Source organism: Hippocampus zosterae, chromosome 7 (assembly GCF_025434085.1).
Source record: "Hippocampus zosterae strain Florida chromosome 7, ASM2543408v3, whole genome shotgun sequence".
Taxonomy (NCBI): domain Eukaryota; kingdom Metazoa; phylum Chordata; class Actinopteri; order Syngnathiformes; family Syngnathidae; genus Hippocampus; species Hippocampus zosterae.
The window spans coordinates 12,519,003-12,544,869 of NC_067457.1; the positions used below are offsets into that span (position 1 = coordinate 12,519,003).

A 25,867-nucleotide genomic window follows, 5' to 3' on the forward strand; every position below is an offset into this window, starting at 1 on the left:
CCCTTCGTCCTGTGCCAGTATGTTTGTCAGCCCCGCCCTGATTGTTTCCCCGTCTTTACCCCTTAACTTGTGTTTAAATAGTCCTGAATGAAGTGAATGAAAACTTTCAGAAAAGGATCAAGTTGGAACTTGTAACCTTTCCAAACAACTAAACCCAATTTGATATGCACCCATTTACAAGTTATCTGGTAAATTCTTCAAATGTTGAGTCATCATTTGTAGATGGTTTGGCCCCAAATGATTTGAGAGTTGTTAAATTTGCCCTCTTTTCAAGCTTTTTGGTGGAAGCAGGGCCGTTAGTTAAAGAAGAGTTGTCAAGGAAAAAAATAATAATTCAAAGCAGGAGTCCTGAAGGAAAAAATCAAATTTACGCTCTCACGGAGTGAATATGATCAAATTTGTGGGCCTGCAGCCGTGCAAAACATGCACCGACTTGCTGAGGTGTTGGCACAAGTGATCAAAAAGGTTCCGAGGTCATGGGCCCGGCAAACCATGACAGGGCGTTATCAAATGCTTTTTAAGCTATTGCTTTATAGCGTTGGCGGAGTGCCTCTGATATTGAGGTGCTTGGCACATAGCCAATAATTCAAAGTTCTGCTGAGGTTTTGAAATGGAGTGGATCTTGAAAGTGAGAGGACACAAAAAGAAAGCTTGAGAGAAGAATCTCTTGAGGCACAAGGAAGAGTGAAGAAAAAAGAAGCTGAAGAAGAGAAGGCTCATGAGTTAATAGGATGGCGCGCCTCGCATGGTGGGATGCCTCCACGTGGCGCGAGGTGGAAGGCCGGGGGACTCGAGCCCCTGCTGCGGCTAAATACCTACCAGCTGACGGGGAAGGAGGAAGGACCTCACCGGAAGGAGAGACACCTGATGCTCGCCCCGTCGGAACGGAGGAAAGTGGGAGTAGCCGCCCCACAACCCTCCTTAAATAAAAGTCAGCCGAGGGCCCTTCTAAGACCCGCACGTGGCGCGACGAGGTGGGAAAAAGGTTCCCCAGGGGGCGAGTTGGGGATGGTAAGAAGGAAGCGCAAGCAAGGCGGGATGGACCAAAGACATTTGGGAGGGTGGGTGAAAGACAGACTGGTGGGGATTCACCCCCATCCAGGCCCTGAAAGCAAGAGGGGAGCAAGGAGCAGAAACAATAAAAGAAGAGAGAGGAATGAAAGAAGGGGAGAGAGGAGGAGAGGAAGGGCGGGGCGGGAAGGGGGAAACAGAACTGAGACTCGGGACAAGAACGGTGAACGAGTGATAGTCACATGGAATGTGAGGAGATTGAGTGTGAGAGAAACATTTAGAAAGCGGTTGAGGAGAGTAGCAGAAAGAGTCAACAAAGAAAACTGGGAAGTAGTGCTGATGACGGAACTATAGGCAGATGAAGCCGGGGTGGTGTGGTTGGGTGAGGAGGATGAACAGGTAGTGCTTGTTCATGGGAGGAAAGCCGGAGTGATGCTGAGGGGAACGGCATTAAGGACGTGGATAGAGGAAGGACAGCAGAAGTGGCTGGGAGAGAGAGTGGTGGCGGTGGTGCTGGGAGGGCTCAGGTTGGTATCGGTCTACCAACCGAGCTGGGGAACGGACGAACGAGAGATGGAGAGATGCCGACGAGATATGGGGAGCCAGGTGGGAATGGGAGGGAGGGAAAGACTGATAATTGGAGGAGACTTCAATGCGAGTGTGGGAGCGAATGTGAAGATAGGAGGAGTCTGTGGGGGGCATGGGTTGGGGAGGATGAATGAAGCCGGAAGGGATTTAATAGAATGGTGTCGGGAGCACGATCTGGCATACGTGAACAGCTATAGGAGGTTTAGAAGGAGGGGGACGTGGCGACACATGGCAAGCGGGAAATGGTATGAGTTGGATGGATTTCTTGTGAAAGGGAATGATAGACATCGCCAGGTGAAAAGGATGTGGACCATGAGTGAGTATGAATTGTCAGACCATAGACCGGTGTGTATGAAGGTGAATGGGGAGTGGAAGAGATGGAGGACAGAAGAGAGGACCCAAAGGAGAACGGTGCAAGCGAAGTGGGAGGTGTTGAAAGTGGAGGAGAAGAAAAGAGAATATGAGGAGAGGACAAGAGAGAAATTGGAGGAGTTGAACAAGGAAGGACGGGGAAAGGAGAGTGGGTGGACAGAGCTGGCGAACATAATGGTGGAAACAGCAGTGGAGGTATGTGGAAGGGAGAGAAGAGAAATATCCAATCCTTGGACGGTAGGGAGAGAGGAGGAGATAGAAGAGATGAAGAAGAGGATATGGGAGAGGGTAGACAGAAGGAATAAGAAATTGGAGACACTGAATGCGAGGAGAAGGTTGAGAGTGAGGGGAGGAGGGAAAGGAGTGGGGGAGATGGAAGAAGAACTCACCAGGCTAAAAGAGGAAGTGAAGGAAACGCGAAAGGAATTGAAGAAGCTGCTGAGGAGACTGGAAAGAGACTGGTGGGAAGGAGTGATTGAGGACTGTCAGGAAGCATGTTCTAGAGGAAGGATTGGTGACATGTACAAATGTTTGAGGAAGTTGGGAAAAAGGGATAACCCGGCCGCTCGGAGCACGACGGTGACGACAGAGGAGTTCAGGGAGCATTTTGAAAGCGTGTCGAGGGAGAGGTACGAGGAAGAACCAAGAGTAATAGAAGAGGCAGTTCAAGGAGCAGTAGATCTCAGAGAAGATAGCAGAGCGAGCGAAGCAAACGAGACCATGAATGAGGTGCCAGAGAGGGAAGAAATCATGGAGGCTATGGGGGAGATACGAGAGTCAGCACCGGGAGAAGATGGGGTGAGAATAGGATTTATACGGAGCGCGTGTGAGGAAGTGAGAGAAAGAGTGATTAAGATAGTGAGGCAGATGTTTGAGCAGAGGGCGGACCGATGGGAGGGTAGTGTAAAAGTGGGACTTATGGTACCGATACATAAGAAGGGGGATAGGAATGACAGAAACAACTACAGAGGAGTGTGCCTGCTGAGTATGGGCAGCAGGGTGTTAGGGAGAATATTAGCGAAGCGACTGAGTTGGTGGGCCGAACACCTGAGGCTCCTTGACGAAAACCAAGCGGGCTTTAGGAAAGGGAGGTCCACAGCAGATGTAACGCAAATGATGGTACGCATTCAGGAGGATGTAGAAGATTGTAAGAAGAGAGTGACCCAGGAAGGGGTAAGGGACATGAAGGATAACGACTGGCCATGTGCAAGACTGTTAGATTTTAAAAAGGCGTATCCGAGAGTGAGCAAACCAGCGCTATGGATGTTACTTGAAAGGTACGGGTTGAAAGGCAGATGTCTGGACACCATTATGGACCTGCATGAGACGACAGAGTATAAGGTGAGGGGAAGGGAGGGAGTGAGTGGAGGATGGATGCCAGCGAGAGGGCTGAGGGAAGGATGCTCAACATCACCGATCCTTTTTAACATCTACCATCAGGCGGTGATGAGGCAGGCACTAGCGGCGAGGAATCAAGGTAACAGGGAGGAAAAAATGGTGGTGTGGAGGTGGATACCAGGAGGGTCATTCGCAGGTGAACATGGCTGGGAGAGAGGGAGCTTGGAAACAAAGGAAGTGAGGGTATCGAGCGCCTTGTTTGCGGACGACACTGCTATAGTGGGGACGAAAGGAGAGATAGACGAGAGTGTAAGGAGAGTGAAAAGTGTAATGGCCCAGTGGGAAGAGAGGAATAATGAGGAGAAGGAGGAGGTGCTGGAGTTTGGAACGCTAGAGGGGGAGGAGATTAGAGTGTTGGGAAGCTGGATTGGGACTCGGGCAGATGTGAGAAACAGGATCAAGAGGGCAGGAAATCTATGGGGGAGTGTGAAAGGGTGGTTGAAAGGGACACGACTATCTAAGAGGTGGCAAGGGAGAGTAGTAGAGGCGTGTGTGGAGAGCAGCTTGCTATATGACTGTCAGGTAAGGACATGGATGAAGAAGGATGTGGGGAAACTTCAGAAGTGGATGGATAGGTGCTACAGGTATGTGTGGAGTGATAGGAATGGAGAACCACTGAGGCAAATGCAAGAAAGAGGAGTGAATATGTATGATGTAAGGAAAATGTTGGGAGTAAAATCCATCGAGTGGAAAATCGAGAGGCGAGTGTTGCAGAGAATTGGACATGTGATGCGTATGGGAAATGAAAGACTAACAAAAGCTATGGTATTGGGATGGTGGGAGGAACTGGAAGGAAGAGGGAAGAGGATGGGGCGCAAAAGGAAAACGGTGTTGTACTGGAAGAGAGTGATGAGGAATGCAGGGATGGACTGGACGGAGGTAGAAAGATTGACGAGTGACAGGGAAGGATGGAAGCGGAGAGTGAGAGAGCGAATGGATCACCTGTATGAAAGGGAAAATCAGAAAGGTCACAGATATGAGGCGGGAAGGAACGAGGAAAGACTGGAAAGGAATGTGAGGAGGGTGAATGATGGGTTGGTATGTCGGTATGACGGGTGCGGAAAAGTGTGCAGGAGTAGAGCTGGTCTAACCATGCACGAGAAACGCATACACCGTAGGAACGAGGAACAAGTGGAGTTTGAGTGCGAAAAGTGTGAGAGGAGGTTTGCGTCGAAAGGAAATAAAATGAGTCACCAAAGGAGTTGCACGGGAGGAGCGTATGAGGAGAAGGGAGAAAGGAGACAGTGTGGAGGGTGTGATAGGTGGGTGACGAAAGCAAACTATGCCAGACACGTGAGGGGGTGTGAAAGAGTCTGCAGAGAGTATGAGGGGGAGAGGGAAGGAGGGAGAGGGGAGGGAGCGGGCGTGGCGCGTGAAGGGAGGGCAGGGGAGGGGCGAATGGGGAGGGGGGGCGCGGAGGGAGAAGGGTAGCTTGCGGGAGGTGTGGGAAGGAAATGTTGGCGGGGAACCTTGCGAGACACCAACGGGATTCGTGCCGGGTGTGGGACCCGGGAGGGGGGGCAAGTCCCTGACGGGGGCCGATTGCCCAGGATCGGATCGGATCGGATCGGATTGGATAGGATGGCGCGTTTTCATGCTTATGAGAGAGTCAAGGAGCCTCACCATTTCTCATATTACATTTGGTTGCCTGGAGGAGGGTCTTGTTGGCACCTGGGGGTTGTCCTGCAACCATGGGCCTGGCTGGACACAGCCTAAAGAGGCAAAATGGATCCACCTTCCCATGGGCTCACCATATGTCCGATCGGCCAAAGGTTCGGTGCAGTGTGAACAACGCAGCGGCCATAGGTGAGGACCTTGGTGGTCTGTTCCCTTGCTCCAGACGCTGGCTGGAGGGATGAGGCATGTCATCTCTCTGACAGGTAAGGGGCCTGAGCTGAGGTGTGAGGTTGAGAGGTTGCAACAAGACGTAGTCGGGCTAATTTATTGACCCCCTAATCCCCCAGCTTGGCGCCGACACACCTCCCTCCACCTTTGGGTAAGGGGACGAGTCCTGACTTTTTGTGCCTTTGCACCAAACACCGGTTCAGAGTACCCATCTATTTTGGAGTCCTTGGAGAAGGTGTTGGAGAGATCTCACACTGTGGACTCCATCATTCCATATTTCTTCAGTGCTCATGTGGGCAATTACAGTGAGACCTAGAAGGGTGTTATTGGGAGGTCTCAATCACAACCCAAATAGTGTGATTGGACTTTTGTTTTCATCACAGATTGTCTATGACAAACACCATGTTCAAACATAAGAGTGTCCATCCCTACATTTGGCACCTGCACACTCCTGGATGAAGTTTATGATCGACTTTGTAATCATTGCATTAAAATTGTGATCACGTTTCTTGGACACTCAAGTGAAGAGACGTGCTGAGCTGTCAACTGACCAGCACCTGGAGGTGTGTTGGCTTCCATGGTGGGGAAGATGCCCATACTCCCTGGCAGACCGAGATGTATTGTGAGGGTCCATTGGGAACGTCTAGCTGAGTCCCATATCAGAAGTGCTTTCAATGCCAGCTCCATCAGAATTTCACCCACATCCCATAGGAGGACACTCAACCACTGCACTGTTTGGCAGCTGTGCTAACCAGTCTGCCATCGTGCCGCCTCAATTAAACATGTCACAGACATATTATTAAGACAGCTGGGAACTGTTTTAAATTGTTGAAAATTATTATTATTATTATTATTATTTCTTTCACGCAAATGTGATTCTAAAGGGGTAAATCATGACAGATGTCTCAGTGATATTTTTGCAAATGGAAGTGATTTATATTTTTCCAATTAAATTGTCCTGATTACAGTATAGAGACAGTATATTAACCCTTTCATGCACCAATAATGACAACTTGTAACCTGATAACATGGTAATCTGTCCACTGAAGTAACCGCTGGCCCTGAAAGGGTTAAATGATCAAAAAAAGGAAATCGATTATTTCTTTTGATTCTCGCAATTGTATTTGCCCTCAGAGCTGGCATCTGTGTGTGAGGATAACCTTCAGCGATCTCTCAAATTTGGTGGTCGCCGTAACATCCCTTCACATGTCGAGCTGGAAGCCAACCTGGCAAGTTGAGCTATTGGTTTTTGCACGATTTAATTACAGTATCAAAATTTACTAAGATGAAAGGGGAGCAAACTATTCTAGCATTATTTGCGGCTGTAATCTTACATGTTTTGTTTGTTTGTTTGGGGGGGTGGTTGTTTGTTTTTGCAGGCGGGCAAATCCTCACAGCTCATTTCTATCCAACTGCCAGGCGAGGTGAAATTCCCTGTCAAGATACATAGCTTCAGTGTAAGTATTAATCCATCAACGGACGATATTGTCAAGCACACCATTCGCCACTTCTGCCAAGGACCTAAGGGGTACCCAGCAGCAAATGTCCTAGAGGGACAAGAAGGCCCCCACCTGCCCTTTTCGTCAATGTTTTTTTTCATCCATAGTGCTGAGATTCCAAGATGACTAATTCCATGGTTTATCTTTTTGGAAGAAAAAAATACAGAGGCTATATCAAGACTGAAGACAGCACATTAGAGAAGCAGAGGAATAAAAGTTGAATACTTTTTTTCCTAGGGGTGTTTTAATCTGGTTTTCATGTTGCCAATTCCGATACTGATTATCCATGATGATTGATTATCATGATTATCCATCACATTGATTGGCTGTTTATTTTTCAATGTGAGAGCTGCTCACTAACAATAATTGTAATAATCTGCTTTTTTTTTTTTGTTAACGAATCCGATTTAAACTGTGACACCCAGATGATGCGGTTAAGGAAAAGGGAGAGGAGATGCTGCATTGCACACGGGCTTGTCTATAGTTGGCTGCAGGTTGCGAAGTACAAGTTGTGGATGATCATTTTTTTGTGATCAGCAATGAAAGGTGTGGATCGAAATGCCAATCGCATACTTTCCCATGGAAAATGTTCACCCTCACTTTAGTCATGTTTATATTGCAAAGCTTTACTATCATTCATTTATATGCGTGCTTTTAAAAACATGCTTAACTAAACCAGAGGCATCCAAAACCCTCAAGGACCGGAGCTGGACAATACCCGAACTAAACCATATTATGTTGATACTAATATGGCGTAGACAATGGTGTAGCCTAAAATGGACACCTGCTGCTTATCCAATACATAACTGAAGAGCAATGGCGATTGATTAGTATCAATAATGAATGCTCATGCTCAGAAAAATGAATGGTTGGATGAAAATAACTAGCCAGCCCACAGCGCAATTGCCAGCCGACTCTAAATGGAGTGTTTGGTGGAAGACACTACAATCCATCTAAGGCCATAAAGTTTGAGTTGCAATTATTTATTTATGTCTGTTGTCGTCAAGATGGCAGCAGATGTGATCAACAAACTCCGCAAAGAAATGAGTATCTCGAATCCCTCCGAAATGAATGAATTCTCCATCTTCGCCCACCGCCAGAAAGGTACAGTTCAGACCGAAGCAGCATTTTACTTTTTGACATGCTACTGTTTAATCATCCAGGCTGCCTGCCAATTACACAGTGGCTCTACTGCTGATAAGTGATTGATAAATGACAGCCATGTTTTGTTTTGTTTTTAATTTTGTTTTGTTTTCACACTATCCCATCTTATTTTCAGACGGGATTGTGCGCCCTCTCCATTCGAGTGAGTACCTGATGGACTTTTTGCTGGACGATGGCTGCATCTTCTTGTCAATAAGAAGAGTGATGTGGCAAATTCCTCTGTGCTTCAACAATGATTTATATGTGGAGTTTCACTATCAACAGGTAAACTGATTCGTAAAAAAAAAAGGCTAACTAGTGCACCCTACAAAATTCTAACAATGCAGTAAGCATAATGTAAGCTTGATCTATTAAATTTCGGTAGTTTATGTAATAGCCCAAGACGTACAAAAAAGTCTCTTGGAGGCAAATGCTAAACCTAACAGGAAGTCCGCTGTCTTTGGATTGATTTATTTTTTAATTTGGCGTCGCTTTGACTACAAAAGGTGCTGTAACTTGATCCACAACATCATATGCTGTTAAAATGTCACACATTTGATAAGTCTAGGCCTGAAACCATCCACAAAGCTATTTATTTTGTTGCGGTAGCGCCGCCTACTGGCTGAAGCAAATCGGTTTTATTCTCCCGGCTGTTGCCATGGAAATGCGCTTTTCGTCAAGAAAACAACAGTAGTTTTAAGGGTCAAAACATGCACGAAAACGTTTTGTGCAAAGATTGTTTGTGGGATCCACCCCTATGGAAACTGAAACCTGCAGAGTTTGACCCCTGTGATATATAGGGGGTGACAAAAATGCCGGCCCTTAACCGTTCATACCACAGGCAGAGCATGTGAAAGGTTTCAAAAGCAGCCATTTGTTTATTGACAGATCTTGGACAGCTGTAAATCTTGGTTGAATTGTATTGTATCAGTGTTAATATTTCCTGTCTAATAAAATGAGATGAAGAATCTCTCTCTCTCTCTCTCTCTCTCTCTCGCTCGCTCGCTCGCTCGCTCTCATTCTCTCTCTCACTCTGTAGCTCAAGGATGACTACTTGAATGGGCTTCTCCAGCTCACTCCTGCTGCAAATGGGTCCTCATCAGTCCAGCAGAATGCAGAGCTGGCAGGCCTGCAGCACCTGGCTCAGGGACTGAAAATACAGCTCTCAGTGTGAGTGTTTATCAACAGCTTTCAACCACAGGGAGAACACCATGCATTCATCCATCCATTTTCTGAAGCGCTTTATCCTCACAAGGGTCGCGGAGCGTGCTGGAGCCAATCCCAGCTGTCTTCGGGCAGTAGGCGGGGGACACCCTGAACCTGTTGCCAACCAATCACAGGGCACACACAGACAAACAACCATCCGTGCTCACACTCACACCTAAGATCAATTTAGAGTGTTAATTCAGCCTGCCATGCATGTTTTTGGAATGTGGGAGAAAACTGGACTACCGTGAGGAAACATAAAACATAAAGGGAGAACATAAAAACTCCACACAGGAAGGCCAGAGCTAGGATCGAACGGACAACCTCTGCACTGTGAGGTCCATGCGCTAAACCACTTGCTCACTGAGCCACCCCAGGGAGAACACATTGATTCACTTTTAATTTTTTTTTGTGTTATATGATTCCTCACGTTGATATACTTTAACCTTAAAGGCCAATCCTTTTGGCTCATCCAGGGCATGCATTAATTTAATTCGGTTCCAACCAGACGTCTGTGACTCATATCAGCCAAGCACTTAATTGCGGGGTTAAATGCGCTGTGTCAATCTTAGGTTAGCTTAACAATCATTGTGGCTTGTCGCTTATTCGCCACGACGAAGGCAATGATTTTGGTTTTAGGAGCGGTCAATATGGTCACGACACTGAACCAAATACACACAGATACTTCCTCCTCCTTTTTGGCCTCTTTTAGAAAATGGTTTCATGGTCCAGCATACAGTGAAACTCCTCAACAACGAAATCATGTTTGCAGCAAGAATTTTTTCACAGCAGGGGTTTTTTAACTGTAACAAATTTGATCTCAGATGTAAACACACACACAAACGTATGTGTACACGCACACACAATCGCATGAGTACTCTTTATTTTTATTCCAATAGTGCATAAGTATGAGCACACACTTATTTGACACTTCATATAGTTAGTGGAGAAAGAAAAAAAAGGGAAAGAAATTGCGAAATTTACGATCAGCATTCACTTTCACTTACCGTATTTTCCGCACTAAAAGACACACTGCATTATGAGGCGCACCTTCAATGAACGGCTATTTTGTAATTTTTTTCATACATTGGACGCTTCGCATCAAAAGGCACAATCTACAATGCCCCCACTAGATGGTGCTACGCTCCTATTAAAATCGAGAGGCGTCCGTTCAACTCGAGAGGTGTTCATGAACGCCTCTGAAAAACGTAAATTACCTATTACTGTACTTAAATGAAACGACGAAAATTGGAAATAATGCATCAAAATAGAAAATCAAGTGAGAAAATCACAAAATAAATTCTATATCTCCCCTATAGAATTTATTTTGTGATTTCCTCATTTGATTTTATTCGTGGTTTCATTGAACCGTTACGTTTTTCTGAGGCGGCCATGAACGCCTCTCAAGTGGAACGGAAGAGAAGGCACGGAGACGGACAAAGACGTACAGTGCCTGTATTTGTTCATACTGTGAAAACCATTAATAAAGTCTGCGTTTAAAAAAAATATAAAACCACAACCACAGCTCTCATTTTTTCAACAAATACAGGTGCGTCTTCTTCCGATTAGGGATGTGAATCTCAGCACTGAGGACGATTCGATGCACTGCCACGATACACATCTCGATGCACTGCCAGCGATGCGATACTTAAACGATACATGGAATTTTCTGGCGATACGAAGCGATACGTTTCACCGTCGTCACGATGCGATACGATGCGATTCACATTAAGTTCAAATCAATGCGATCCGATACGATACAATGCAATTTGTTGCGATATTGTGCAATTAAACATGATGCAAATAAGCAAAGAAAAAAGCTTTTAAAAAGGTGGAATTCAGTATGGTATTACAAAAAGGATACCACTTTATTCCTTATAAACAGTAGAACTTGTAAAACAACTTATTTAAGCCCTTTCACAATTGGGTTTTGTGCAAAGAAAATGTAAACAATTTGGCACCTGAGACTCACAGCTGTTGCTATAGTGTAAACACAAACAGACTATTCTCACCGAGTGTCTTATATGAAATATAATAATATATATATAGAGAGAGAGAGTGGCTGCCTTTCCAGCAGCTCCTATTTTTTTGTTGTTCTACTTCTTCCTTTCATAACTTTGCTGCTGTGAATCTGGAATTTCTCCATTGCGAGACTAATAAAGGTTTTCTTAAGCTTTATATATATATATATATATATATATATATATATATATATATATATATATATATATATATATATATATATATATATATATATATATCCCCACTGTACCCACCCATCCACTGTAAGTGCAACTCTTTGTGCACTGTTCAGCGACACAGTAATCTCACTTCTTACTTTGTTGTACACATCGGGAATATGTAAGTGAACACAGACCTGTCTGGTATTTTATACCTGGGTTCCAAAACGTGCACGAGCTGTCTGAAACCCTCGTTGTCCACCACGCTAAGGCTGAAGGTCTTTGCATATGAAATAAGCAGTGACCTTAGTTATAGCCATTGCGCTGTCACAGTGAGTTGCAAGGGGACTCCCAAAATAAGAGGCAATTTTTTTCTGATCCTGACCTGGGTTACCAAGAGTTTCTCCGGTGTCCGACGAGGAACTGGGCGTGGAAGCGGGGGAACGGGAGGGAAACTTGTCGGTGATCTGGTGCCATCGTTTTAAGTGGCTCTGCATATTTGTGGTTCTGCCGTTGTATGGCTTCTTAGTGCGACATTCCTTGGAAATTACGGAGGTTTTATCAAGCTTTCCGTCTTTCTTTTCGAAGCCGTAGTATTTCCAAACATAAGATTTGAATGTTGCGGCTGCATTAAATATAGTAGTTTCCTCGCCTCCCCTTGCGCTAACTTCCATAATGTTTCGCTAGTTGTGTACTGGACTGTAAGTGACGCACGGCTACCGTCCGTATTCAACACAAAACGCAAAGCAATGATGGTGCATTCATTGCGCCAAGGAAAGGGCACATAAGTGACGTTTAACATGAATAAAACGTCGCTTGAATCGGATTTTACCGATACCCGTCAATGCATCGTGATGAATCGCGATTTCACCCGTCAATCGCGTCGTACCCAGTGAATGAGCCGATGCACTCGGATCGCGCACTTGCGCATCGATGTATCGATTAATATCGATTATTTTCCACACCCTTACTTCCGATCAACTCGAAAGGCGTTCATGACCGCCTCCGAAAAACACATTGGCATTTCCTTTATCGTAGCTCCAAGAGTACAATCAGATAAGATAAAATAAGAAAACCTTTAATAGTCTCACAATGGAGAAATTCCCACTTCACAGCAGCAAAGTTATGAGAAGAAGAAGTAGAAGAACAAAATAAATGGGAGCTGCTGGAAAGGCAGCCACTCTCGCGGCGCCATCTTGAAGTCAAAATAACACAACAAGATGTCAGTCGTAGTTATTTATTCCTTTTTTGTGTATTCACAAATGATGAAATCACAATATAAATTCTGGGGGAGGCTGTAGAATTTATTTTGTGATGTCCTCGCTTGCTTTTCAGTTTTAATGTATTATTTTAAATTTTTGTAGTTTCATTGAAGTAATAGTCAATTTACCTTTTTCGGTGGCGGTCTTGAACGCCTCTTGAGTCGAACGGAAGAAAGCACGGAGACAAAGACGTACCTGTATTTGTTGATTCATTCATTCATTCATCTTCCGTACCGCTTGATCCTCACTAGGGTCGCGGGGGGTGCTGGAGCCCATCCCAGCCGTCTCCGGGCAGTAGGCGGGGGACACCCTGAATCGGTTGCCAGCCAATCGCAGGGCACACATAGACGAACAACCATCCACGCTCACACTCACACCTAGGGACAATTTAGAGTGTTCAATCAGCCTGCCATGCATATTTTTGGAATGTGGGAGGAAACCGGAGCACCCGGAGAAAACCCACGCAGGCCCGGGGAGAACATGCAAACTCCACACAGGGAGGCCGGAGCTGGAATCGAACCCGGTACCTCTGCACTGTGAAGCCGACGTGCTAACCACTGGACTACCGGGCCGCCCTTGTATTTGTTGAGACTGTTTTAAAAATTAACGCCACAGTTCTCCTTTTTTTCGGACCTGCAACACAAACGTATTTAATAAAGCAGCGACACATTTCAGTGAACCAACAGCAAGTTATAACATTGGTAGAATGTCTCCAAGGAGGAGCCATCTTGGAGTCGACATATTACCGTAATGACCATACAAAAGACGCACCGGATTTTAAGGCGCTCGGTGAGCTTTTAAGAAAATGGAAGACTTTTTGGTGCACCCTTTACTGCGGAAAATACGGTACATCAATTTCTTGGATAATGTCTTTTATTTTGCTTCCTTCATCTTTCATTTTGATCACTTTTACCCTCTCTTCCAGCGCTTCTTGTGTTAGCTGATTGACATCCAAAGGTCCGTTTTGTAGCCATTTTAGCAATGCAACGTTCATGCTGCGTCTGAATCTAACAATAACAGATGTGTCCTGTACCCGGTGGCTTTTCTTTCCACTATATCACTGTTTGTAACTCTACCTCCCTTCGAACGCCACCCAAGACAGTGTCGCTCAGCTGATCTCATGCAATGAACTTTTAAGCCAGCCATGGGAAGCTTCGTAGTCCTCGATGGCCATAGTTAGCCTGATGGACTCGCCTTCTCTCTAATTAGCGCTCCAGTTAGCGTAAGATTTTTAGAATGATAACAAGTAAAGCATTCAAGGAAACGTTCGTTTATTTGAATGTCCGTCGAGCCATAAGCAATTTACTCTGAGCAGCGAAATTGGATGCATTCCACTCTATCTTTCACGGATCTAGCCACAGTATCTACACACATAGACAGTGAAGGTCCCTCTTGGCCAATCGGAGGCCAGGATGATGCTCGGTAAGCCAATGGCAAAGCAGCTATGAGTATGTTGCGTTCAAGAAACTCAGAGCTGTGTAAACCAGTGTGGTGGTTGCTTTTGCCGTTTCCGAACGAAGCAGTAGAGGTTGCTATTGGATTAAACTTTGTTGTAGTGAATCTCTTCACGAGGCTTGAGCAGAGAAAATGATTTCGTATAACGCAACAAGGTTTTTTTTTCATCGTATTGGGGCAGGAGAATCGGAAAGGAGTTAATGCATGAAAATTTTTTCACATTAGTGGGTATTTTCGCCCATGTAGGTTTCGTTCTAGAGGAGTTTCACTGTAGTACATATTTTAGCTTAAAAAATATGGTAGCCCGCATGCACGGTCACATATATTTTTAAAAAGGCAGCGGGAACAAAACTGAGTTTGGTTGTACTTTATTGAAGTATTTCACAATGTACTCTTGTTGTATTTATTTATAGTTATTTTATTTATTATCAATCCTCATCCACAAATCCATCAAAGTCCTCATTTTATGTATCTGAAAATCCGAAACAGCTAGGCATGACTTATGGTTTTGTTTTTTGTATTCCTTTGTCAGGTTGGAAATCAAGAAATTTTTGCCTGCTCAGGAGGGGCAGAACGTGAATATAGATGGGATCCACTCCCTCTATTTAAACAAGATCGACGCCATGAATGCTCTCAGCCCACTCGATGCCAAAATACAATTTATTGGTTAGTAGGAGGTTGCTTCTCCTTTCCTCATATCCTTGAATTATTTGAAATCAAGTTGTTTGACTGTTTTTGGCAGTGCTTCTGACTGAGCAACGTATGTTTGGCTCCAACAATTACTTGGCCCAGAAAGTCAGCCGGCGTGGATGTCCTTCCCCTTGCATTGTCAGTGTCAACCATGAAGGAGTGCAATTTCTTCATCCTAAAACACAGGTACAGAATGTCAATGATGTCTTGATTTTGAACATTGGTTTGTTAAGGCCCAAGCTCCTAGCGGTCCTTGGCTTAAATCACCTTTTTGAGGGCTTTCCCATTTTTAACATTTTCGCATGGTTGAAGGGAAAGGCAGAATTGTAGCTAAATTGAGCCAAATGTGCTAGACAGAAGGACTACCGGTAACTTAAATTTCAAGACGAAAAACCTCTCTTACTGTGTGGTCTGAGTACAGTGTAAAGTGTTGATGACTTGCCAAAAAACTATGCTGCTACATAGGGTCAGATTTTAATCACTCTGTAGAGGCCACCATCCACTCCAAAACAAGACCTACTTTGGCCACGTGGACTAGTGGGGTGCCACCATATCTGTCCACAGCTTTCATTTCGACATTCATTGAGTGGCTGTACAGGGTACCTTAACTGTTGGCCCTGCCTCTGCTAAATGGATCTCCCTTCAAATCTATATCTCATTTCTTTGCAGGAGGAAGTGTTTAAAATCCCTCTCACAGATGTTCAGTCCATGCGCACTGTGCGACCTAAAAATGCAGGAAGACTACCATCGATGGAAATAAGTTATGGAACACCAAATAAGTTCCAAAAAATAACAATTCATCTCAAACAGGTGATGACTTAAATTCTTTCTTTGCAAGTGACATTGCTATCTGTCACTGTTGAACACTATTCTTTGATTAAAATCAAATTGAATTGGGTGAAGGTAATAACCCCCTCCCCCCCCAAAAAACCCCAAAGATATCTTATAACAAATTCTGCCACTTTGTTATTGTGGTGTAATGTTAGCCTTTAAATGTGGTGCAGTCAGGTATTAATCAAGGTGGATACGACCACTGACGACAACATTAAATGGCATTTTCCAATATGATGTTGTGTCACTTGGATAGGCTCACACTATTAACTAATAGGTGAGACTTTTGAGCCATAATAAGACACAATGAGATATTATATTATGAAAAGCCCCAATTATAAAATGACCTAAGTAGCTGGTATCAGAAGGGTTTGTTGTTTCCAGCAAACCAATCTGTGTCAATATTGGCAAAGAATTCAACAATTAGTGATTGATTTATTGGAGCCAAACAACTCAACTTCAATAACAAAGGACTCCAGCCGGTTAACAATGGCAAGCCTCCCTGCTTATTTACAGTAACTCTATACCAAAGACGACAAGACAGTTGAAAAGATTACATTAAGTTACATAACTGTGAATAACCATCACTGACATTCTCATAGACATCTACACTCATGCCCACTTAAACCTCTGAATTTATCAGAATGACCGCCTCAATATTTTGAATTTAATAACTGTTAAGTAGGGATCAAATTAAGCAAGGCTTCACATCTGGAGCAAAAGTGGGCATGCTAAATGAAGCCTCACTTCAGAGTGTGTGTTGATTGCAAGAAAATCACATGACCGATAACACACAAGGCCCAGGTTTGTGCGGATGATATAATTGGTTCATTCAACGTGTAGCCTTGTAACACTGGAGACCTTGCGTCGTTTTACAGGTGATGTCGCCAATTGTAGTGAGCTTAAAGTTAGTTAGCGAGTCACGCTGTGTGTCAGAAAAGAACACTTGTGGAGGTTTAGCATTTTGATTTCAGTCATTGTTTGCCTGTAGCAGTCTCATTATACATAAAGGTTGCTGGAGTTACACTTACAGTCGCTGGGTCTCGGACACTTAATAACTTTGACAGTTTTAAACTCATACTTATTTATAAACATGGTATGCATGATGTTGTGTTGCTGCCGACATAATCTGCAAGGTGCCCAACAATACAACAGAACTACCTTAGCATTGACAATGTGTCCACCAAGCCATTATGACGTGTGCTCTCAAAGCTCGTCGGAATACAGTCCTTGGACCAAATAGGTAATCCCATCGTGTGCAGTTTACAACACGACACGGCATCAAATTGCAACCAATAACACTAAGCTAATAATCACAGCCATATAGCTCACCATTCTTCCAATTCTGATGGATCTAGTCTCAATTCCATGTCCAGCCGTTCGGGCACATTTGATCATTTTATCATCCCCACTAGTGTGTTGTATATAATTAATATTTAAAAGCAAAAGCAATTAAATAGTACAAAAAGAGCACCCTTGTCATGCGTGCACGCTTGTGAGTGCCGACAAGTTAGTTTACCGACAGAGAGCAAGTTAATGTTGGTGTATGTAAACAAACATGCATGCAAATGACCATTTCTCGTGTCACCCCCTCCCTCCAAAAAATACTGTTTCCATTTTTTTTCATTGAACGAGAAGTTGCTATCGTGACAGGCCTATGTGAAGACATTTTATGGACCAAAATATTTCAAATTATCACTCGCCAAAGATGCTTGTTCAGTCAACCGTAGCTGAATGCATTTCAACAAGTACAGTAGGACACAGGAAAGTGTCATGGCATTTATTTTCCCTCCATCCATTTTCTGAACTACTTATCCTCAGTAGTAGCATTTATAGCTGAGCAACATAACTCGGCTCGGCTGGCCTTCGCCGCCTGCCAGACCCTTCAACAATCCACGGAGGTCCCACTGGTCATGCGCCACCCCGTGTGATATGTTCAAAGTGCAGTTAATTGTCACTGGAACTCGTCAACATACTGTAATCCAATGTCGATTGAGTCCGAATGATTATAGTAGGTAAAAGATAGTTAAAAATGGAAAAGACACAGCTCCCTTATTATCAGTCTCTGACAGCCGCCTAAAGCAGACTTGTGGGCTCACATCCAAAAGGGGCTAAATATCTTTAGAAGTCTTGCTTGTCTCCTCCTTCCTTCGTTTTGCAGTATTGGACAGATAAGAGTGATGCCATTTCTTCCCATGTCCATCTGATGATTATTGGCCTGATAAATATTGTGCATCCTGAATGTATAAATGACACACCTACTGCTAAACCTGTCATGCTTTGACTACTAATTGTCCTATCATTTTGTAGCCTTTAATCTTTTGTCATTCTGTGTATACATTGCTACTGCCTGATCTTCTTGACATTGAGCAAATGAAGCACCCTGAAACTTTGAACCATCTCTAAACCAATTGGCTGAAAAGCCTCAATGATTCATTACAATTAATTTTGCCATGTAAATCTTGGAAGTTGAGAGAACAGACACCCTGCTCTTTTTTTTTTCTTTAATTCTCTTGCACTTTATGGCGTGTAGCGCCAACCTTGGCAACCAGGTCTCTCCATCTGGATCTGGTCTGGGCAAGGTGTTGACTTTGTTCCAGGGTAACATTGCAGGCCCCAAGGTCCAGGGCTATTATGTCCAGCCAGCGAGTGCGGGGGGCACCTCTGGCAACTGGGTCGTCTCCAGCCAGCTTGCTGGGGGTTGAAGGCCAAGATGGTGCTGGTTTGGTGTTCCTGGGGCAGGTGGATGACATGGCCATACCATCGCACTCGCCGCATTGCTGCGAGACGGGAGGCTGGTGACTGTTTGGTTTTGTCTTTTAGAGCCTGATTTGTGATGTGCTCGGTCGGTCCACGAGATACCTTCAATCCTCCTGAGGGCCCTGGAGTCAAAGCCATCAAGCCTGGCCGCGAGAGTGTTATTCAGTGGCCAGGTCAGGTTTCGGAGCCGTACAGGAGGACAGAGATGACTGAGGCATTCTAGACTCTGAGCTTTGTTGCCGGTGCCGGTGGCGCCACAGCGGTCTCCACAAGGACTGCATAACATTGGTTGCAAGGGCACGGCGACAGTCGATCTCTGTTTTGAGGTGTCGGTTGTTGGTCAATGTCGAGCTGAGATATTTGAAGGTGGAGACAAATTGGACAGGGGTGCCATCAAATTCAAAGGGTGGGTCAGGGCCATCACCAACATGCATTACCACTGTAGAGTGATCCCCAATCACACTTACACACTAACACAACATAATATACACATTCAACGTTAGACACAAAAATACGCCGAGGTGGTCAGCCTCTGCAGGAAGGCAACACTTCCTTACCGTTTACGCTTAGCGAGAAACGATATCTAAATGAGCTGATGCTCTCACAGATGCGCTTGGGCTCTGTGTCCATGGGAATCAAACTTCCCCTGTATCGCTAACCACAAAACGGTGCACGAGCTAGCCTACTCCTTTTCGGCATTAACTCGTCTAATTCCATCATTCAGTGGAGATAACCGACTCCGCAACGGTTTTTCCACCACGCCGACTGACCTTATTTTTTCTGACAATTGTACTGATGCCGAGCTGAACTCAGCTCCGTGGGATGATGGCGCTCGCTTGCTCCTCACGGTGTCCGGTGCGGGGCTGGGTCCTCCTGGAAAAGTCTCCACGAGGTCTGGTTGGCTTCGGAGGCGCAAAACGCGCAGTCAGCCACGGATCGTCCACGGGAGGAAATCGGAGAGTCCAACAAAAAAGCTCAAATCCGTTCGAACAAGCGCATCATCCTGCCGACAACGCCAAGTTTCTGTCAGAGATCTCGGACAAAGTTAAAGAAATTACTCTGCACACAGGAAAATTGTCTTCAATATCGGCGGGAGCGGATCTCTGAGAGCGAACGACGATTACCGGTAGTTGCTCCGAAGATACACACTCGGCTCCCTCTCCGCCGGTTCGAACTTTTATTGCAAAATACAGTACAAGAAAGACACTGCCCCAGAGATTTGCATACCGCGCCCCCTGGTCCAGCCCCTCGGTAGTGATCTGATCTACCCGAATACACAAGTCACAGACTTTGCGGATGGCCAATGTCGACGGGTGTTCTCAACTCGTCTTTTGTTGTTCAACCGCTGTTGTTCAACCCGAATTATTCATTCCCCTTTTGTGACCGAGTTTCTCCCTCTCCCCTGTGATCGCCCACCTGTATTGACGTGCTAATTGTGGACTTCAACAGCCCTCCGGCTTTGTGCACAGGAATTTGGGGGTGCTGGATACACACCCAAACGTTTAGATGTGCCCAGATTAAATGAAACTTTAAACATGATACAATTTTGCTCATAGATTCCTCTAACATTTTCATAACTGTTTCTTTTCGCCAGGCTGGGTAGTTGGCCCTGCGATGGCTAGTCAGCTGGTGGAGCTGCCACCTTACAGCAAGCATACTGACGGGCTGTGAAGCCCTGACATGAGTCAGGGGCAGAACTGCTCATTTGTGCCATCCTAGTGTTGTAAGCCCCCCAAGGTGACAGGCTCCCTAATGCACCGAGCCTGGGCAGGCACTAGGCAGGTTTAACCCTCGTAGTCCACCGTTTGCGATAAATGCAAAATTATGTCTTTGAATCAAAGGCAAAGGCATTCGGAAAAACACGAGAGAGCTGAAACGTATGGGGGGGTTCTAAAATGGCCGAAATTTCATGACGTCACCGGCTGATAATTCTCAGGCATTGCAGCAATAATAAAAATGGTTTTGATTCCGTAATCTTCACAATTTATATATTTTGCACCATAGAGACCCATTATAATTCATATTTTTGAATGCAACGTAAACCTAATGAGTAAACATGCATTTCACGTGATTTTTACGTCAATCGCTTTGTTTTCGCTTGGACAGACGTATGCATGCCACATTGTTGGGTTGGGGTCATTCCAATTGTGCAAATTTTAGGTGGCGCCAGAGGATCGCAATAAGTTTGCCTTTTTGCAGGAGGCTTCAAACCAATGCATTTTACATGCACACGTCCCTTCGGGATTGTTAGTAGGGCTTAGTTGGGACCTCCAGACACATTTTTTTTTTTCCTTTTGCAAAAAATAAAGAATAAAAAATCCCAAAGAACTAATAAAAACTATATGTATGGATAGCACAGATGCCTCTGAACATTTTGAGTGTTTGAAAAAAAAAAAAGAATGTTTGTATAACACAACATACATCATTTCCAAAATTGTAAAAGGTGTAACTTAGGGTTTTTTTGTTTCGAAGCATCTAAGGGTTAAGCTGTCACACCTCGTGAAGGTTACACAGTTCCTGTTCCTGGTGGGGTGAGGCCCCCAGGACAGTGACAGAGACACCCTGCGGAGGAAACAAATTTTGGCTGCTCGTATCCATCTTTTTCTTTTGCTTATGACCCACATCGCATGACAATAGGTGAGGGTGGGAACGTACTGTATAACGACCGATAAAATGAGAGCTTTGCATTCACCGCAACAAACCAATCCAAAATCAGCAGAACTGCACAATTGGCCTGTCGATCTCTAATTCCTCTCACTCATGACCAAGACTCACAAAACTCTTCTACTTGGAGCAGGATTTCCTTCCCAAACTGACGAGTCCACTTCACCCTTTTCCAACTGAGCATGATGTTGCAGAAGTGTGTCAACCAGCACAGCCACAAAACATCCAGAGCCTTTACGAAGTCCACTTTTTAAAATGATAAATCGATCAATTCTGGTGTAAATACAAAGTTGTTATGATGTCTGTCTTTTTTATGTGCAGTACATATGTCATAGCTGTGCTGTGTCTCATTTTTTTGTTCATCGCCTTGATTCTCTTTTAGGCCAAGGAGCTGTGTCACATCCTTGCTATGATAATGGAAGAGTTTATCCGTCCCTCAGTCGCCAGCTCCATCTCAAATTTCCAGTAGACACATTCCACTTTCTCTTTAAATCTAAAGCATACAACCATTTATACTCACAATCACACCTCAGGACAATTTCGAGTTATCCATCCATTAATCTAGCGAGAATATTTTTTGGAATATGGGAGGAAACTGGAGTACCCGGAGAAAACCCATACCAGGCACAGGGAGAATGTGCCAGCTGCACACAGCAAGGCCGGAGCCTGGAACCGAACTCTGGACCTCTGTTCTGTGAGCAGATGTGCTAACCAGTCGACCACCGTGCGTATGCATCTCTTAATTTTTGTTTGTTCTTTTATTTTAAATACAATTCAATTGTGTCTGTAATAAAATTAACCGATTGACTTACAGGAGACAGTAAATGTTGGTTTTGCATTAAAATTTGATGACATCAGAGCTGAACAAATCATCTTTTATATTAATTCGCTACGCTAACAATGTACTGTAAGAAAGGTGAATAAGACAGTCAATAAAAAAACATGTTGAGATTTTTTGTTTGATTTTCCATGACACATGTAATTTAGTTTAGTTAAGTAATGGAATTGAATGTTGATTTGCGTGTGTGTGTGGGGGGGGGGGTACGTGTGAACACTACAGCGTACAGACTCGCTACGCATGAGAAGAGTTGATTACATACGGGTATTGAATGTTTTGCTTTTGTACTCTGTTGTACTTCTGTCATCTTTCCTTTCTCTCATCTCTCATCCTTTTATGGTGTCTGATAGACTACAGCGTTGATTTGTCCGGAGAAGTATAAACCATGGTTTTTCGATATGTCACAAACAAGGCAGGGAAAAGGAAGTACACTTTCCGCATGTGCGTCGTATTGCACGGCCGCAGAAACTGCCACGTGAATGGAAGTGGAGCTGCATCGGGGTTAATAATAATAATCATTTATAAGCGCCTTTAAAAACACTCAAGGACACTTTACAACCAAAACAAGAACAATAAAACCACAGATAAAATTACAAATAATAAAAGGAGAGATGAATTTGAACTGAATATGCGATTTTAAATAGTTGATGCCGGCAACATCGCCGTCGCGAGGAGCACTAGTCGACCCAACCAGGCCGGGCCAACACGCCTTGGTCCGCGGATCGCCCGCCATTTATGCCGTTGTCTCTGCATGACCGGCGGGAGGACGACCAAAAGGAGGTGATGCCCCTGGAGCCATCGAGGTGGAAGCCCCGACGAGATCCGTGGTGGATGCACCTCCGGGAAGGCGGAGGAGCGCCAGGACGGTCCACAGCAGCATAGCCCAGACACATGCCCCGTCGACCCTCACCACGGAGGCAGAGGAGTGGAGAAGGCATGGGGCCCCGTCCAACAGCCGAACAGGCAGGACGCCGTGTTAGCATGACTGAGGACAACCGTGCGACGACCGACGGTCCAAAACCACAACGAATTGCAACAGGAGAGTAGGGTTTCTCCCTTGACGAGAGCAAACCGTAGAAACGACAGTAAACCATAAAAAAAAAAAAGAATCATTGTGTCATGATTTGGTTTGGGACCAAAAGGTGGCACTGTAGGGCTTCCCCTGCATCTGCACACCTGTTGGTTGTTGGGTAATTAGTTGTATAAAAGGACTCCCGCCCGAACACTCATTGTCGGGTCATTGTTGCTGTTTGCTGCTGTCATATTTGTTCACAATATCATGGTCATGGTTTTGTTTGCTACTTTGTAGTGATGGGTCCAGCGACACCGATGCATTGACACATGCGCCGGGCTCACAGAGCAAACCACGTGTCGATGCATGTGCTGCTTCATTACGTCACGTGATTGACACGTGAACTGCGTTGACACAGTCCAGGCTTCTAATTGACACACCGGCTGCGTTGACACAGTCCAGGCTGCTAATTGACACATCGACTGTGTTGACACAGTCCAGGCTGCTAATTGACACGTGAACTGCACCGGTGCAGTTTAGACTGCATCGGCTGCTTGGCACAGTCCAGGCTGCTCCACTTTGTCCAGGGGGCGTCGACTCAGTGCAGAGGGCGTTGACGCAGCAAAAGCCCGCCACACAGTGTTTATAAGGAACACCTGCCGAAACAAGCCAGACCTCACTCACGCTGGCTTGTCGAAGTTCGTGTCAGTGCAGACTTCGTGTTCGTGCCTTGCCTTCCTTGCCGATTATGGAGCAGAGACGCAAATCATCCGCCGTGTGGGACCATTTTGATGTCCTGGAGAATAAGGTATTATTTATTTATTTATTCAAATCGCCTTCTGTCGCCGAGAGCCTCTCGGTGAGAGGCACTCGAGTGCCTCTCAGATTATTGACGTGTTGTACCATTCTAATCCGAATACATTTCAAGGTAACTCTTAGTTACTTCTTATTCACATTTCATTACAGGTGAAATGTCGAATTTGCCAAGTCAATTCGCCAACAGAAGCACCTCCACCATGCTGAGGCATTATCGGGCCAAGCATGAGAATGAAGTTCGCGATACACCCGGTATTACGCCAGGTATACAAACGTTCACTCATCTTTTCACGGTTGCTATGTTGATGATTAATTGACAATCAGTAATTATTATTGGTTGACTCTCCACTCCATGTTTGACAATCAAGGTTCCAGGAAGCAGCTGTACTGGAAGGACCAACACATTTCTTTCCCAAACCTCTCCCACCTCGCAAAGGAGTTCCTTTGTACACCAGCCTCATCCGTCCCTTGTGAGCGTGTGTTCTTCACAGCAGGAGAAATTGCTTGTAAAAGACGCAACAGGCTGAAGTTTAAAACATTGGAGCATCTTATTTTTCTCAATAAAAATGTGAAATCAAAGCCCACAAGCATCCTCATTCAAATGATCTTCACATTATTTGACTGCACTGATTGGGGCGTCTTTGAAACTTCAACGGGCACACTGGATGAATACACAGACACTGTAACATTATACATCAGTTTCTGTGAGGTGTGTACCAACGAATTTGTTCCGCTCCTTCAACAATAACAAGCCATGGTTTACTCCCAAACTCGGGCAACTCAGGAAAGAGAAAGAGGCCGCATTTAGAAGTGGAGATCAGGCACTGTACAAACATGCCCGAAACCAATTGACAAAGGAAATTAACATCGCAAAGAGAAGCTATGCAGAGAGGCTGAAAAACCAGTTCTCTGCTAACGACTCTGCATCTGTATGGAATGGCCTGAAAGCAATCACTAACTATAGAATGCCATCCCCCCAAACAGTGAACAATAAGGGTCTTGCTAATGAACTAAACATGTTTTTCTGCCGATTTGAAAAGGACACCCCCATTTCCCACACACACCCACCTCTACCAGAAACCACTCTACCTACCCCCCCACCCTCTTTTTCTCCACTACAGATCCACGAACAGGACGTGAGACGGCTCTTCAAGCAGCAAAAGATCAAGAAAGCTCCGGGGCCCGACAAAGTGTCCCCCTCCTGTCTGAAAGTCTGCGCTGACCAGCTGGCTCCGGTCTTCACACAGATCTTCAACAAATCCCTGCAGCTGTGTGAGGTTCCATCCTGCTTCAAACAGTCTACCATCATCCCAGTTCCCAAGAAATCGGCAACATCGGAACTGAACGACTATAGGCCTGTCGCCCTGACGTCTGTGGTCATGAAGTCCTTTGAACGCCTTGTGCTGAACCACCTAAAGAACGTCACTGGACCCCTGCTGGACCCTCTCCAGTTTGCCTACCGGGCAAACAGGTCTGTGGAAGACGCAGTCAACATAGGTCTGCACTACATCCTCAAGCACCTCGACAGCACAGGGACCTACGCAAGGATTCTGTTTGTGGATTTCAGCTCTGCGTTCAACACCATCATCCCGGAACTCCTCACCCCCAAACTACTCCACCTCGGTGTGTCCCCTACGATCTGCCAGTGGATCCTCAGCTTCCTGACGGGACGGACACAACAGGTGAGACTGGGAGCAACAACATCATCAATACGCACCACCAGCACTGGAGCCCCACAGGGATGTGTCCTCTCGCCACTGCTCTTCTCTCTCTACACAAACGATTGCACCTCAACAGATCCAGCTGTCAAACTCATAAAGTTCGCAGACGACACCACGGTCATCGGTCTCATCAAAGACGGCTACGAGTCTGCGTACCGCCAACAAGTGGAGCAGCTGTAGCTGTGGTGCGGCCGACACAACTTCGGGCTGAACACGCTCAAGACTGTAGAGATGATCGTGGACTTCAGGAAACATTCTTCTCCTCAGTTGCCCCTCACACTATCCAACTGCCCTGTGTCAACCGTCGAGACCTTCAAGTTCCTGGGAATCACAGTCTCCCAGGACATGAAGTGGGAAGTCAACACCATCTCCATCCTGAAAAGGGCCCGGCAGCGGATGTACTTCCTGAGGCTGCTGAGGAAGCATGGCCTGCCACAGGAGGTGCTACGACAGTTCTACACGGCAGTCATCGAATCAATCCTGTGTTCTTCCATCACGGTTTGGTTTGGGGTCGCCACAAAAAAGGACAAAATCCGACTTCAACGGACAGTTAGGACGGCAGAAAAAATCCTTGGC

General features: G+C 45.3%; 1 protein-coding gene and 1 long non-coding RNA gene across 2 annotated transcripts in view; both read left to right on the forward strand.

Annotated features, from left to right (window-relative positions):
* The window catches only part of myo15b (myosin XVB), a 68,859-nt gene extending 46,008 nt beyond the window's left edge, over nt 1-22,851 (forward strand). The window contains exons 35-43 of the mRNA XM_052070969.1: nt 6,349-6,443; nt 6,594-6,671; nt 7,721-7,817; nt 7,993-8,141; nt 8,896-9,026; nt 14,492-14,625; nt 14,702-14,835; nt 15,319-15,459; nt 21,287-22,851. Of these exons, the coding sequence (XP_051926929.1) occupies nt 6,349-6,443; nt 6,594-6,671; nt 7,721-7,817; nt 7,993-8,141; nt 8,896-9,026; nt 14,492-14,625; nt 14,702-14,835; nt 15,319-15,459; nt 21,287-21,373 (1,046 nt within the window). The 3' untranslated portion in view covers nt 21,374-22,851. The remainder of the gene's footprint in view (nt 1-6,348; nt 6,444-6,593; nt 6,672-7,720; nt 7,818-7,992; nt 8,142-8,895; nt 9,027-14,491; nt 14,626-14,701; nt 14,836-15,318; nt 15,460-21,286) is intronic.
* Nucleotides 22,852-23,420: 569 nt separating this feature from the next.
* On the forward strand, nt 23,421-24,028 carry LOC127604355 (uncharacterized). Its single transcript, XR_007963289.1, has 3 exons — nt 23,421-23,562; nt 23,721-23,834; nt 23,939-24,028. It is a non-coding gene; the product is annotated as an uncharacterized LOC127604355 (long non-coding RNA).
* The last annotated feature ends 1,839 nt before the right edge of the window (nt 24,029-25,867 follow it).